At 37.3% G+C, this 15,413-nt stretch overlaps 1 protein-coding gene across 2 annotated transcripts in view; it reads left to right on the forward strand.

Annotated features, from left to right (window-relative positions):
* Positions 1-15,413, forward strand: part of LOC150099802 (serine incorporator 5-like) — a 293,435-nt gene that overhangs the window by 75,947 nt on the left and 202,075 nt on the right. For both annotated transcript variants that reach the window (XM_090404186.1, XM_090404185.1), the window contains exon 5: positions 7,384-7,477. In XM_090404186.1, the coding sequence (XP_090260312.1) occupies positions 7,384-7,477 (94 nt within the window). The remainder of the gene's footprint in view (positions 1-7,383; positions 7,478-15,413) is intronic.

The following is a 15,413-nucleotide window of genomic DNA, read 5'->3' on the forward strand; positions in this document are numbered from 1 at the left end:
TTGTTCTGCTGGCCACCATCGCATGCCAAATAGCCTCAAATGTGCTATTTTCACTGACTTGCAGTTGAACTTCTACTCTCTTTGGTTGCAGTTCATGGACTATCAACAATGACATTCCTCCCCCAAATCTTTCCTCCCTGAGTGCTATACCCTTCACATTCTATCCCACTAACTATATCATCTTCTGTCAGCCATGTCTCACTAATGCCAATAACCTTTGCTCAGGGTGAACTAACCAATGCCAAAAAAATCCTCCCCCGTGTTCCGAATACTCCTGGCACCAGTATGCCTAAAGTTCAAAAGCTCCGTAGGCCCACCATTGTCCTGATGCTTTATACTAACCATCCCATTCTGGTTTGTTACCAGTGGTACTAACTTGGGCATTTTATGCACATTCTTGCACTCAGCTGCCTCATTGATATCTGCATATCCACTCAACAGCTCCCCGCCTCCACACACACAAAAAAAGCTCAACACTTTTTCCAGACTGAAAACCAAATCCATCCAGATGCAAACCATCCTTCTTGTATAAATCCTTTTGCCCATCAAACTCACTTCACACATCCACAAACTCCACATCAGGTCATTTGCTATTATGGCCTTCCTTCTCACCTCTCCTCTGTAATACTGCAGCAACAGATTCACTATCTTAAATCTCTTACTCTTTTCTTTTGATACTTCCAGTAATTCTTTCATGTTCTCCCTCATGCATTCTTTTCTCCTTTTAAATCATTCATTTCAGCCGAAATGAACAACACTCTTTCACTTTACCCTTTTGCACTCTAATAACCTCACTAACATCATTAATTTTTGCAATTTTTTTGCAGTTTTGTAAATCTTTCACTAATTATGCCTCTTATGATAGAATTGCCAAACCAGGCTTGCTCGCTCCTTGATTTTTCCTTCTCTCTCTCTCTCTCTTAGTCAAGCATTCATTTCTGTTTTCTCGCACTTCTTTCTTTCTGATATCAGCTAACTCACCAGATGTTTGTGCATTTGTTGCAGCTTCCACTTTGTCCTGTGTATCACTCCACTTAACCAAACTAACTCCCTCATTACAGCCAACTCTTCATTCTTTACATACATCATACTACTATTCTTTCAGTCAACACTTTTACTCTCTCTCTCTCTCTCTCTCAGTCGTGTCACTTTTAATCTCTCTTTCAATCATGTCTTCATTACACCATTCATTACACCATCACACACATTTTCATGCATATTCTCTGTTCCATGCACTGCTTCAATCTCTTGACCTGACTTAGTATTTTTGGCACTTTCCCACTATAGTTCGCCCACTGATTAGAGATCTTTTGACACTTCTGCGCATGTCAGAAAAAGGAGAAACCATTCTGATAATAGGGTACTCAATCTGTCTTCTGGGATGAGTTTGTTTATTATTACAGGTTGGAAAATTTAGCTTTTCTTTTACGAACATTGCTGTTTTTAAAGTGTAACTATTTTGCTTGTATAACAGTTGGAAAAATGTACGTAGAGTATTAACAAAATTAAAAAAGGTATAGCATAAAACAAAAATTTAACTTAAAAAAATTTTCTATAAAAAGTTTTCTATAAAATAAAAATAATTATTCAGAAAAATAGAAATTTTTTCATGAACTTAGATATTCTAAACTTACAATTGAGAGAACTGAGACACTTTAATGTCCTAAACCGATTAATTATTTATGACTTGTTGTGACTCTTTTAACAAACCCATGCAAAAAAAAAGTTGGAAAAAAATACCATTATCAAATCCTTTTAATCTTTAGAGTCATCTGAATCGGTGTCCGAATCGCCATCACTTTCACTTAAACTGATCACCAAAGGTTCGCATAATTCTTCAATAATTCTGTCTCTGTCCCAATACATATTTTCCAATGAGGTGACATGATAGCAATATATTCCCCAGTTTTGAACTGTAATACTTTCAATCGCCTGTTTCTGAAAGCTTAAAACATTTCGACATGTCAATATCCCCAGTTATGTTGCGATGGCGAATGAAACTTTTCACTTCTGCCCAAACATACTCAATAGCATTAATATCGCAATGATATGGTGGTAGCCTTCACCTTTTGATTCCCTACGAATTCTTTTAACAGTTGACCCCGATATGCCCGCAATTGCACTTTCACGTTTTATGACTTGAGAAAGGGGAACAAGGAGATGGCCTTCTGACGATTCTTTTTTGCAGAATGTCAGCACATTATTCAATATTCTTTTGCAAGAGTTACTGAAACGTTTAACAACAGAACTTGTTGTCTGTACTGGATCCATCATACAAATTAATAATAAAAAATAATGCAAAAAAGCAACATCAAAAATCAAGCTACTAGTACAGCGACAGACAAGAAAGCACGTGATTTTGCATGTTGGCAACCAATTCGTACATCCTTCATTTCTTTCTCCCTTTCAGCGTGAATCGACTATTCTTGGCAAAATGCCAAGGAGAGATCTACAAACAGTGGGCATAAAATACTATCACTTTCAAACCAAATTACATTTTCCTTTGGTAATGCATGTATCTCACATACCCTGTACTGTATGAAGTCTCTTTGGTTGAATTCTTTAAACAGTAATGGTTTGGACGGCATTGTTCTGCTTCACATCAGTGACATGTGCTACTCTACACAACTTACCATGTCAAAAGACTATATTAACTATATTTAAAATAAAACTTTTAACTTAAATTTAATTAACACCACAATACAATCTAATTCTAGCACAAATTTTAATTAATATTGCTTTTTTATTTTTTATTTTTAAATAAATGACTTAGCTTTCAGATCTCCAGACACAGGCCTACCACCATATGCCAAATTATGACATTCCTGTGGTGTTCTGGTAGGAATTTGTGTTCAGGCATTGCTTATGTCAAATATTTTGAGGATATCTTTCAGCTTGGTTTGTGGAATTGGAAATGGGAAACTAGTTGGAGTTGTGGACATTGTCATCAAGAGAGATAATCACATTTCATTGATAGTTGGATCACAGAAAAATCAAGCTTGAAATATTTTAGTAATTTAAAGAGGCTGGGAGTGATTTGCTTAATTTGGAGAATGGTAGAGAGATGAAAATCACTGCAAGAGTATATGATACAAGGAAATTTTCAATCAGAGAACATAAATGGGGGATTAATGGAAGAAATTCTATACAGTGCAGTTTAGACAGTTAAGATAGAGAGTGATTATGGTAACCACTCATCATACTTGGATAACTGAAGATTGTTGTGGAAAATTTATTTTCATGTTCATCATCATCATCATCAAATTCCTGCTATGTACCCTCCAGGGATGTACAGGATATGACAGTACTACATGAAAAAATTACATCATTACTAACTTCCTATCTACAATTTTCCTCCAAATCAGTCTGTTACTTGTCAAGACTCCAACATTATCAGATCTTAAATTTCTATCGTCTAAGGCACATTGTACCGTATCAATCCACCTATATCTTGGTCTTCCTCTGGGTCGTTTTCCTGCCAACCTGGCAGAGAACACTTGTTTTGCTGATCTTTCCTCTCCCATTCTATTTAAGTAACCATACCACCTGAGATTAGCTCTGATAACGCATTCCTGGATGCTGACAATGTCAAGTTCTTTCCTAATATCCTCATTTTTAATATGATATTGCCATTGATGCCATCTGTTCACGCCTCTAATATTCTCAGGACTCTCATATCTGCGGTCTCTAGTCTTTGGTCAAGTGTTTTACTTCTGACCCAGCTCTCAGATCCATAAGTTAAAACTGGTTTGAACACTGTCTTGTATACAGCTAATTTAGTGTTCCGACTAATTTCTCTCTTATTCCATATGAAGTTATTCAATTGACTTCCCACCATACCAGCTTTGCTGATTCTGTTGTCTATTTCTATATTTAATTTACCATCTTCAGTAAAAATCGTGCCTAATTAGCTAAAATGTTTTACTTGTTCCACAGGTTCTCCATTCACAACACAGTTGACATTTTCAATGATTCTGCCTATTTTCATTGTCTTTGTCTTTTTATTGCTGACCTTCATAATATATCTATTACAACAGCTATTCAATTTAGTCAGAGAATCTTGCAGACTTGTAGCCGATTTATTTAGAAGTATAACATCATCTGCATAAAGCAAAGAGCTGACATTAACATCTCCAATGTTGACATCAGGTTTAATACCACTTTCCTTCATAATGTGATCCATATAGATAATGAATAACAGAGGGGATAATGTACATCCTTGTCTCACACCAGATTTAACATTAAGCCATCTTCCTGTACTTCCTTCAATTCTAACTGCTGACTTACAACTCAAATAAAGACTATAATGCCCCATTGACACCATATAACTGCAGCGTATTGAATAGCTTCTCTCTTGGCACCTTGTCATATGCCTTTTCCAAATCGACAAAACTTAAATACAGATCTTTGTTATATTCCCATGCTTTCTCGACTATTTGTCGTAAAGTGAAGATCTGATCCTGACAACCTTTATTTGGCCTGAATCCAGCTTGTTCTTCACCAAGCTTTTCTTCCACAATTCTTCTCAACCGTTTCTCAAGTATACTTGCATAGATCTTGCTAGGAACACTCAGTAGGGAAATACCTCTGTAATTCTCACATTCAGTTTTATTTCCCTTTTTATATATGGGTACTATGAGAGCTCTACTCCAATCATCGGGAATTCGTCCCTCTGTGCAGGCTTTCTGAACTGTGCAGTGCAGCCACTGTAAGACTTTTATACCACCATACTTCAGCATTTCTGGTCGAATATCATGTACTCCTGCTGCCTTTCCACATTTCAAGCCTTTGATGGCTTTTTCTACTTCAAGTATGGATATGTTTTCCTGACTGCATGCCTGGTCAGTGTTTTTTATCACTATGCTGTCATCACTGCTTGTTTCATTTAGCAGTTTTTCAAAGTAATTACCCCATACTTGAAGGATATCTTTTTCTCCTGTTTTCATTTCACCTTTATCATCTCTAACTCCTTTTACAGCACTCTTTCCTCCATTCCTAAGCTTCTTCAACAACCTCCAGAATATTTTGCCACCTTCTTGATATTTATTTTCTATATTCTTGCCAAAGTCCTCCCATGACTTTTGTTTAGCTAGTTTTACACACTGTTTAGCTTTCTTACATTTGTCTCTGTATTCTGTAAGAGTAAAAGCTGACTTATTTGCCAGGAACTTTTGATATGCTTTCTTCTTTTCCTTCACTGCCTCTTTAACTTCCTGTGTCCACCAGGGAGTTCTGATTTTTTTTATCCTTGCAGACAACCTCACCACATGCCTCTCTGGCAGAATCAATCAATGTTTTCTTCAGAGTTTGCCACTGAATCTCCAGGGTTTGATTCCTGTTCTCAAACTCTTTCATTTTCTTTTCAATAATCTTTGTGTATTTTAGTCTACAGTTCAGATCTGAGAGCTGCTCAACTTTTATTTGCTTTAAAGCTTTCTTACATGTTATTCTTTTCAATATGAAATTCAATTTTATCCTGCTTAAGACTAAATAGTGATCACTTCCAATTTCAAATCCTCTGTACACTCTGGTGTCCTGCCCCACGGAGAAAACATCACTATCAACAATAACATCGTCAATGAGACTTTTCTTATTCCTAGCCTCTTCTCACCATGTGAATTTGTGCACATTTTTATGTTGGAACATGGTGTTAGTAATAACCAGTCCATATCCTGAGCAGAAATCCAACAGATATTTGCCATTATTATTAGCTTTGCTCTTTTCTCCAAATTTTCCCAAAATATTTTTGTATGTCTCACAATCATTTCCTACTCTGCTATTTAGATCCCCAACAAGGACCAACTTTTCCTTTTTCATTGTGTCAGTTGCTTTTTCTAAAGCGTCAAAAAATTCCTCCACTTCTACCTTAGTAGAACCGTCTGTGGGACCATAGGCACAAATAAATCTCATTGTCCAGTTCCCCATTCTCATATTTTCCCACATTACTCTACTTGAGACTGACTGCCATTCAAGAAGATTAGCCTTGTATTTTGTGTTGAATACTATGGCTACTCCTTCTTTTCCTTGATTGTCATTGCCTGAATATAACATTTTGTATTTATTGCTCAGAAAGATCTCACCAGTTTTGGTCTTTTTTGTTTCAGTCACCCCTATTATGTCGATCTGGTACTTATCTAATTCCTCAGCTAGCTCCATTTCTTTGCCATTCAGGCTTCTTACGTTGATAGTACCGATCTTTAACTCTGGTGATGTTGAGTTGGGGTTTGTTTTCAGATTTGTTCCAGTAGCTGACTTTTCACTGTTCGCCCTGGTTCCCTGGCGAAAACAACGGGGGCCTTGTTTAACCGGGCGACGCCCCATCCGGCATGAAATTTTGTCATGTTGTACCATCATTTTTCATGTTTAGATAACATATTTTTGGAAGTGGATATTGAAGTATTTTCTAAATCTGCAAAGTTACTGTAATTTGCATGTGTGGTTTTCTTGGGGTTGAAAAGACAAGAAGCTGGAGCACACACACAGTATAAGTTAGAGCTATGGATGTGGTGTCCCTAAGAGCATATAAGAGTTGCCTGAATAGCTCATTTAGTTGACATAAATATATGACATTTGAAACTTCAGTACATAGTTGATTGCATCTTAATCAATGCCAGTCTAGAACTAATTTTACTAACTCTAATGAATGTATCTTCTTTATGATTACCATATTCTTTTCTGCTACCTTCTCCATCTTTAATAATTTGCTATGTTCTTTTCCATACTTTCTTTTTTATATTTTAAGCAGCGTATTTTTCCATGTATAAGATGATCCCTACTTTTTCAAACCCAAAATTAAGAAATCAATATTTTAAACATAAAACAGAACACATTTGATATATTTTTTAAATATTCAAAGTATATTTAGTAATTAGGTAATATACATACTAACGATTGTCACATTGAAGAATATGACAAACGTTTTTTATTTTCAGACATTTTTATGGGCTAGTGCTTAAAATATTGTTAATGCCTTAACTTACCCTGCCGATGAGTTAGAGACGTGAATGTTTTCAGAGTTCTGATTGGTTTATTCAGAATCAGCCATTAATGACGTCAATCGACAGAGTTAACAAAGGCTAGTGATTGGCGGAAGCCTGTTCATGGAGACAAGGTACCGGCAGTTTTGCCACAGCAACCTCAGGTATCAACTGGTTACCCCCCCCCCCCCCACACACACACATATATATAAGACGATCCCCTATTTTTGGTCTAAAATTTTTAGAAAAAAGTATCGTTTTATATAAAGAAATGTACGGTAATTTAAAGTTCATTTTGCCTCTGAATTATAGATTATTGTATTGTATAACTGCATTATAGTGTGACTTTCATATTAATCAATATATAGAAGTAGATGTAATATTATTTCGTGCCTTTCTACTTTAGTTTGGATGTATATTGGAATGACAGGAGCTTTTCTCTTTCTTATGATTCAGTTAATGCTGATTGTTGATTTTGCTCATGCATGGACAGATAATTGGTAAGAGAAAAATTGCTGTTCTATGTCAGTTTGTTTTATTTTTTTAATAAATGTTTTGTGTACATTTAGCAGAAATTTTATTTAATTTACATTAATTTTTTTGTGTAATTTTTTCTGGGTGAAATTATGAGACCTTGTAAATTTTCAAAGATGTGTTTATGCAAAACATTACTGTTCTTATAATGATTTTCTAATTTTAGCATAAGTTACTGTACTAATATATATAAATCATCCTCCCTTCAGTGTATTAGGTTCAGTGATTTTTCACAACCAAGTGACTTAGCATTATAGAAACATAATTAATACTATGATAAGACAAATTTATCCTATTCCTGTAGTCTGTTGTTGTCTGTCAGTTGCATTAACAGGCAACAACAGACTGTGACAGAGAGAGGTCACCTGTCTGGCAGATTGCCCTCTTCTATAATTACAGTCAAAAATTCTTAAGATGATTTTTTGTAAATCACCCAAATATGAGAACAGTATTCTAAGGTTGGTTGGATTTGAGATTTATAAAGTTGTTAGGAGTTGAGCAGAAAATAAGTAGTTTTGAACAAAAAAGAAGACCACATTTTTTAGAGGCTGTGAATGTGATATTTATGCTAGCATAAGCTGGATGTAAAAGTCAGCCCTAGAAGAGAAAAGTGATCTTCATTAGAAATCAGAATATCATCAAAGGTTAGAAAGAGCAGCATAGGATCATTCTTTGGGTAATAAGACAGTTCTGATGGTATTGAAATGCACTAATTTGCCTTTGACCCCCTGAGAATGGTGAGGAGATAAGATATTGTTTATGGAAGATCTTGAAGCTTCAATCATTTAAGCACTACAGGATTTCTTGAATGAAAAGGAGAGTACTCATTGGCAGAAATATGAATAGGATTTGAAGTTAGAGACAGAAGGTTATTGATATATATATAGGAGGATCATCATGATTACAATTATCTCAGAATGCTGAGAGTACTCATTAATAAAAAAATCTAATAAGAGGAAGTCATCCACCATGGCATGCAATGGTGGATGATTTGTTCTGTCATGTCTAATCAGTGAGGAAGCTGGCAATCCAATCACAAAGTGTGAGAGAGACAAGTAGACAGGTTGTTTGTTAAGAAGGACTTGATACCAGGTACAACTAGATGTCTTGGAAATATCAATATTGACAATGAGTTTATCCAGATATTTCTGTGGGCATTGTTCACAGATGGTAAAGAGGTCCATGGAATAAGTAATTTTTATGTAGCACAAGTTCTGACCATCCTTGCAGGGATGCCATGTGAACCAGGAGACATTGTTATCGAGATTAATCTCAGAGGAGGCATTTGGTGAGGTGTTCATGGTGTCGTAGGAGGTGAGGTCTTCCTTATTGGAGATACGAGGGTAGTCTGGAAAGTTCTGATAAGCACCTAGAATAAAATGATATTAAAGAAACTGATATAAACACAAGAAAGAACATACTAGTAGCAGAGTCATGAGGATAACTTATGTTCTTATATCCTTGTATGTTTTTTCTTGTGGTTATAACAGTTGCTTTAATATCATTTTTGTTCTAAGTGTTTATCAAAATTTTCCAGACCCCCTTGTATTACCATGGCACCATTGCATTACTATTGAGCAGGAGGCAAACTTATTTAATTTTGTCCTTATGAAGTTTACTTACAATTTGTTAATAATTTTCTTACACTTGTTTCAGCCTGTAGTGTAGGCTGTTGAGTGAGAAACTGGAGTTTTTGAACTTGAGTCATTGAATTTATGCTGTATTTTTTATCATGGAGAGAAGAGACGTGCTTTTTAGAGAACCAGGACTTGGATAAAGGTCACATAAGAAGTAACATTGGAGAGGGTGCAAAGACAGATAACAAAAATCGTATCAGGACTGTACATTGTTGATTATGAGGATAGAACCAAGGGAATGCAGACTATAGAGTTTGAATTGAAGACAAAGGGTGGGGGGTGCATATGATTTTAAGCTGCTTAAGGGTTATTATCAAATTAACACTGCAGACATTTTTCATGTGGGGAATTCCTATGCAGAATGAGTGGGCAGTCCTCATTCTGTATCTGGATTATTCACCATCATCGGTTTCCTAATGTGTACCCTCAAGGGACAGTGTTCAGGTTACTGTGACAGAATTACATGATTAAGTTTACATTATTATTAATCTCCCATTAACAGTTTTACTCGAAATCAATCTATTACTTGTGATCACTCACTCCAGTATTGTCATGTTTAATATTTCATGCTTGTAAGTCACTTCTGACTGAATCAATCCACCTAGACTTTGGTCTTACTATTGGTCTCTTTCCTGCCATTTTGACATCAAACATCTGTTTTGCTAACCTTTCCTCACCCATTCTATTTAAGTGGCCAATACCTACCTTACAACAACTCTGCTGACACATTCTTGAATGCTAATGTCAAGTTTCTTTCTAATATCTTTATTTTTAATATGATTATGCCATTGATGCCATCAGTTCACTCTCCTAATTTTTCTCACAATCCTGATATCAATGGTCTCTAGTCTTTGATCAAGTGCTTTATTTCTAACCCAACTCTCAGATCCATAACTTAAAACTGGTTTGAACACCCTCTTGTATACTGCTACTTTGGTGTTTTGGCTAATTTCTCTCTTATTGCATATAAATTTATTCCGCTGGCTACCCACCATACCAGTTTTGCTTATTCTGTTGTCTATTTCCAGATTTATTCTGCCATCTTCATTAAAAACCGTCGCTAAATAACTGAAATATTTTACGTGAAATATTTAGAAGCATGAAATATTAATTAATATTTCATGCTTCTAAGTCACTTCTGACTGAATCAATCCACCTAGACTTTGGTCTTACTATTGGTCTCTTTCCTGCCATTTTGACATCAAACATCTGTTTTGCTAACCTTTCCTCACCCATTCTATTTAAGTGGCCAATACCTACCTTACAACAACTCTGCTGACACATTCTTGAATGCTAATGTCAAGTTTCTTTCTAATATCTTTATTTTTAATATGATTATGCCATTGATGCCATCAGTTCACTCTCCTAATTTTTCTCACAATCCTGATATCAATGGTCTCTAGTCTTTGATCAAGTGCTTTATTTCTAACCCAACTCTCAGATCCATAACTTAAAACTGGTTTGAACACCCTCTTGTATACTGCTACTTTGGTGTTTTGGCTAATTTCTCTCTTATTGCATATAAATTTATTCCGCTGGCTACCCACCATACCAGTTTTGCTTATTCTGTTGTCTATTTCCAGATTTATTCTGCCATCTTCATTAAAAACCATCGCTAAATAACTGAAATATTTTACTTCTTCTATAGGAATCTCAATTCAGAATGCAGCTGACATTTTCTATGCTCCTGCCTATTTTCATAGTTTTGGCCTTTTTATTGCTGATTTTCTTGCCATTATCATTCTTTCAGCTGTTATTCAATTTAGTTAAAGAATCCTGGAGACTTGAACTAGATGTTTAGGATTACAACATCATCTGCATAAAGCAGAGAGCTAAGTTTGACATCTCAATTCTAATATCAGGCCTAATGAATGAGAGTGGAGATAATGTGCATCCTTGTATTACCCCTGATTTTACATCAAACCATGTTCTCTTATTTCCTTCAATTCCAATTGCTGATTGACAGCTTAAATATAAACTGTATTTCTCTTTATAATGTTCCATTTACCATATAATTGATAGGAGAGAATGAAAAAAATATATATATGAATGAGAAAATAATAGTTGATAGTGTGGAAGGCGTGAGTGACTGTGAAAGTTTAGGAGATCGTTTTGTTTAGAAGAGTGAATTTAGATTAAGAGTGACTGACCTGCAGAGGGAGATAGTTGAGTTGAAAGAGGAGGTGGAATGTCTTGTGAATGAGAGCAGAAGTATGAAAGATAAGATTAGGAGAATGGAAGAGATAAATGCAAGCTGAATCAGAGTAGGGGAGAGAGAGAGAATTTTAGGAGCATTAGAAGAGGAGAGAAAGGAAACAGTAGAAGAGTGGGAATGAGAGAGAGATATGGAAGTGCTAGAAGAGGAGAGAATGGAAATGGTAGGAGAGAGAGGTATGGGAATGCTAGAAGATGAGAGAATGGAAACAGTAGGAGAGACGGAATGAGAGAGGGATATGGAAGTGCTAGAAGTGGAGATAATGGAAACATTTGAAGAGAGGGAATGAGAGAGATGTATGGGAGTGCTAGAAGAGGAGAGAATGGAAACAGTAGGAGGGAGAGGTATGGGAATGCTAGAAGAGAGAATAGCAGTAGAGGAGAGGGAATGAGAGAGAGACCTATGGGAATGAAAGAAGAGGAGAGAATGGAAACAATAGGAGAGAGGGAATGGTAAGAAGTATAATGTATGGCGACTCAATGATTCGTGGTGTTCAAGATAGGATGTGTAAGGAGTGTTTGCCAGGAGGAACAATAGAAAGGGTGGCTATGGCAATTAAGAGAGGTGAAAGGGTGGATGAGATGATTGTGATGGTAGGAACAAATGACTTGAGTGGTAATGTAAGTCGGGCAGCGAGAGATATGAGATTTTTGCTTGAGGCTGTACGGAAGAAAACAGAAAGAGGAAAAATAGTGTGCGTGTTGCCTAGGTATGATAATGATGAGCTGAGCAGAAGAGCGGTGATATTGAATGGCATAATAGCGAGAATGTGTGACAAGAGAGGACTGGTATATGTGGATGCTTGGAGTGCATTTGAGGAAAGAGAAGAATTGTATGCGAGAGACCGCACACATTTGAATGAGGAAGGACGTAGGCATCTGGAGCGATTGCTGTTCTGAACGAGTCAGTGTGTCCCAAGGAGGATGATAGCAGGGGTGGCCTCTTGTGGGAATGGATACTTGGGAGAAGAGAAACGACATCAGGTAACACTGAGCCCAGTGGAGTCTAGAAGGAATAATGCTGGGTATAGAAACAATGGCATTTATATGCTTTTTACTAATGCCTGGAGTATCCGGAATAAGAGAGAGGAATTGGTGGCGCAGATAGCATCAGCCTGGCCAAAAGTTATTGGGATCACTGAGACGTGGTTGACAGAAGGGGATATAACAGCAGGAATAGAAGTCGCTAGGTACAGCATTTTTCGTCAGGATAGGAGGGGAAAGCGTGGTGGTGGGGTACTGCTTATGATAAGTGATGACCTATATCCTCTAAGAGTGGAGGCTTTGGAAGGAAGTGAGACAAATGATTTTGAGAGCATATGGTGTGAGGTAGAGGTAGGCAAGACAGGATATTTAGTGGGGTGTTGCTACAGATCCAAGAGCACAGAGGATGGGGACCAGGAAATGTTTAGACAGTTAAGTTTGGCAAGTGCAAGAGGAATGATTGTTATGGGAGATTTTAACTACAGTAGTATAAATTGGAGAGAGGAAGATGCATGTAGCAATAGGGGAATGGAATTTCTAGAATTCTTGAGGGACAAATGTCTTAGGCAACATGTAACAGAGGGAACAAGAGGTTCAAGAGTTTTGTATTTGGTTATAGCATCAGATGAGTTGATAATAACTGAGTATGACATCTCTCCCACCAGTTAGAGAGAGTGACCATACCATATGGCTTTGACTTGGAAAATGAATAGACATGCAGGAGTATCAAAGAGATGGGAACTTATGTGGAATTATAATGCAGGTGATTATAATAGTCTTAGACGTCAACTTCGGGAAGTTTCATGGAGGGAGGAATTGGAAGGCCGGGATATCATTAGTGCATGGGAAATTGTGAAAGAATATTTGTTAGCAGCAATGGTAAGTTGTATACCACGAGTCGAGAAGAGAACACAATTTGGAGTAAAGTGGATGACAAACAATATTAAACAGGAATTGCATGCAAAAAAGAGGCTATGGAAGAGATATAGGGAGACAGGTGAAGAGAAGATGCATGAAGAATATAAGACACAGGCCAGAAGAGTCACTAGTGTGGTAAGGAAAGCAAAACTGGAATATGAGAGGAAATTGGCCGTAAGATCCAAAGAAAATCCTAGGGAATTTTTTAGCTATGTGGCCAGTAGGAGGAGAAATGACTGTGGAAGAATGATATTGTGGGATAAAAATGGGAATAGAGTAACTGATGCAGAGGACATAGTGGAATTGTTCAATGAACACTTTATTGGAGTATTTCATCCTAGAGGAGTCAGTTTCAATGCTAGAGGGATAGGGCTGGTTCGAGGTTTAGATGTACAGGAGGGGAGTGTGTTTCAGATACTGAGTACTCTGGATTTCAGTAAAGCTTTGGGACTGGATGGTATTTCACCACGAGTTTTGAGAGAATGTGCTAGGGAACTGAAAGTGCCTTTAACCTGGCTTTTCAATGAAAGTCTGGCTGCAGGAAAGGTGCCCAGGGAATGGAAGGAAGGTAAGATAGTGCCATTGCATAAGGGTGGTAACAGACTGGAAGTGTCTAATTATAGGCCAGTCTGTGTGTCATCAGTAGTTGTTAAGATCTTGGAGAAAGTAGTGAGGGACCGTATACAGCATTGGGCAGATGAGGGTAATGTTATCTGTGAGAGTCAACATGGATTTGTGAAAGGGCGCTCTTGTTTTAGCAATATGCTAGCCTTTTATAATAAAGTTACAAGAACATTAGATGAGGGAATGGCATATACTGCAATTTTCTTAGACTTAGTGAAGGCATTTGACAGGGTGCCACATGATAAGCTGATATTTAAGTTGCATCACATGGGTCTGGATGTCAGATTGGTCAACTGGATTCAGGATTGGCTGCCCGATAGGTATCAGAGAGTTGTGTATGGTGGAGCAGTTTCAAGGAGGCAGAGGGTTACAAGTGGGGTCCCACAGGGCTCAGTACTAGGACCTATATTGTTTAACCTTTATGTCAATGACATTGCCAGTGGACTGCAAGGGGATATTCAGTTGTTTGCAGATGATGCGAAGCCCGGAAGGATTATTAGTAATAGTGCAGATGTGGTAGCCCTGCAAGAGGATTTGAATAAGGTAGATAGATGGGCAAATGAATGGAGGTGTCAGTTTAATGCAGCAAAATGTAAGGTCTTGAGGTTTGGGAAACATCGATGGGATACTGCATTCTCTATGGGAGGAGTTATACTGGAGGAAGTAGGGGAGACAAGAGATCTGGGGTTGATGATTGATAGAAACCTGAAATTTAGATGACATATTGCAAAGGTGGTGACGGTAACACAGAGGATTGCTGCAATTATGAGAAGGACACTGACCTGCAGAGATAAAAGGGTTATCATTCCATTGTATAAGTCTCTGATCAGACCACACTTAGACTATTGTTCTCAGATTTGGTACCCAGGATTTGAAGGGGATAAATTAACTGTGGAAAGGATACAAAGACGGATGACAGAGATGGTTTCAGGACTGTACAAGCATAGTTATGAGGATCGGCTGAGGGAATGTGGACCGCAGAGTTTGGTGGATAGAAGAAGGAGAGGTGATATGATTGAAACTTTTAAACTGTTGAGAAGTGGTTACAGGGTTGACACTGGGGAGTTCTTTCGCTTGGTTGAACAGCGGGAAGGAGTGATTACAAGAGGCCATCCCTCGAAGTTACGAAAGGAAACTGTGAGCAAGAGGGTGAGGAGTGGTTTCTTTGTGTGGAGGGTGGTTGAACTGTGAAATGCATTGCCTGATGGAGTGGTGAGAGTGAGAACGGTCAATGAGTTTAAAGAGTGGTATGATATACTTTGTGTTTCTTAAGGGGAACCTCCCCTCGATGAATCTTGACAGACTTTATGTTCTTAGGAAGGACCTCCCACGATGAGTCTTTTGACTCCATGGAGGCCTGAATAATAATAATAATAATTGTAATGTTTTGAAAAGCTTTTCTCTGGATAGCTTGTCATATGCCTTTTCCAGATCTACAAAACTTAAATACAGATTCTTGTCATATACCTACGATTACTCAAATATTTGTCTTAAAGTGAAAATCTGATTTTCACAACCTCTGTTT

Source organism: Typopeltis vanoorti, chromosome 14, assembly GCF_054136105.1.
Source record: "Typopeltis vanoorti isolate ZY-2024b chromosome 14, IOZ_Tvanoo_1.0, whole genome shotgun sequence".
NCBI classification, from domain to species: Eukaryota; Metazoa; Arthropoda; class Arachnida; order Uropygi; family Thelyphonidae; genus Typopeltis; species Typopeltis vanoorti.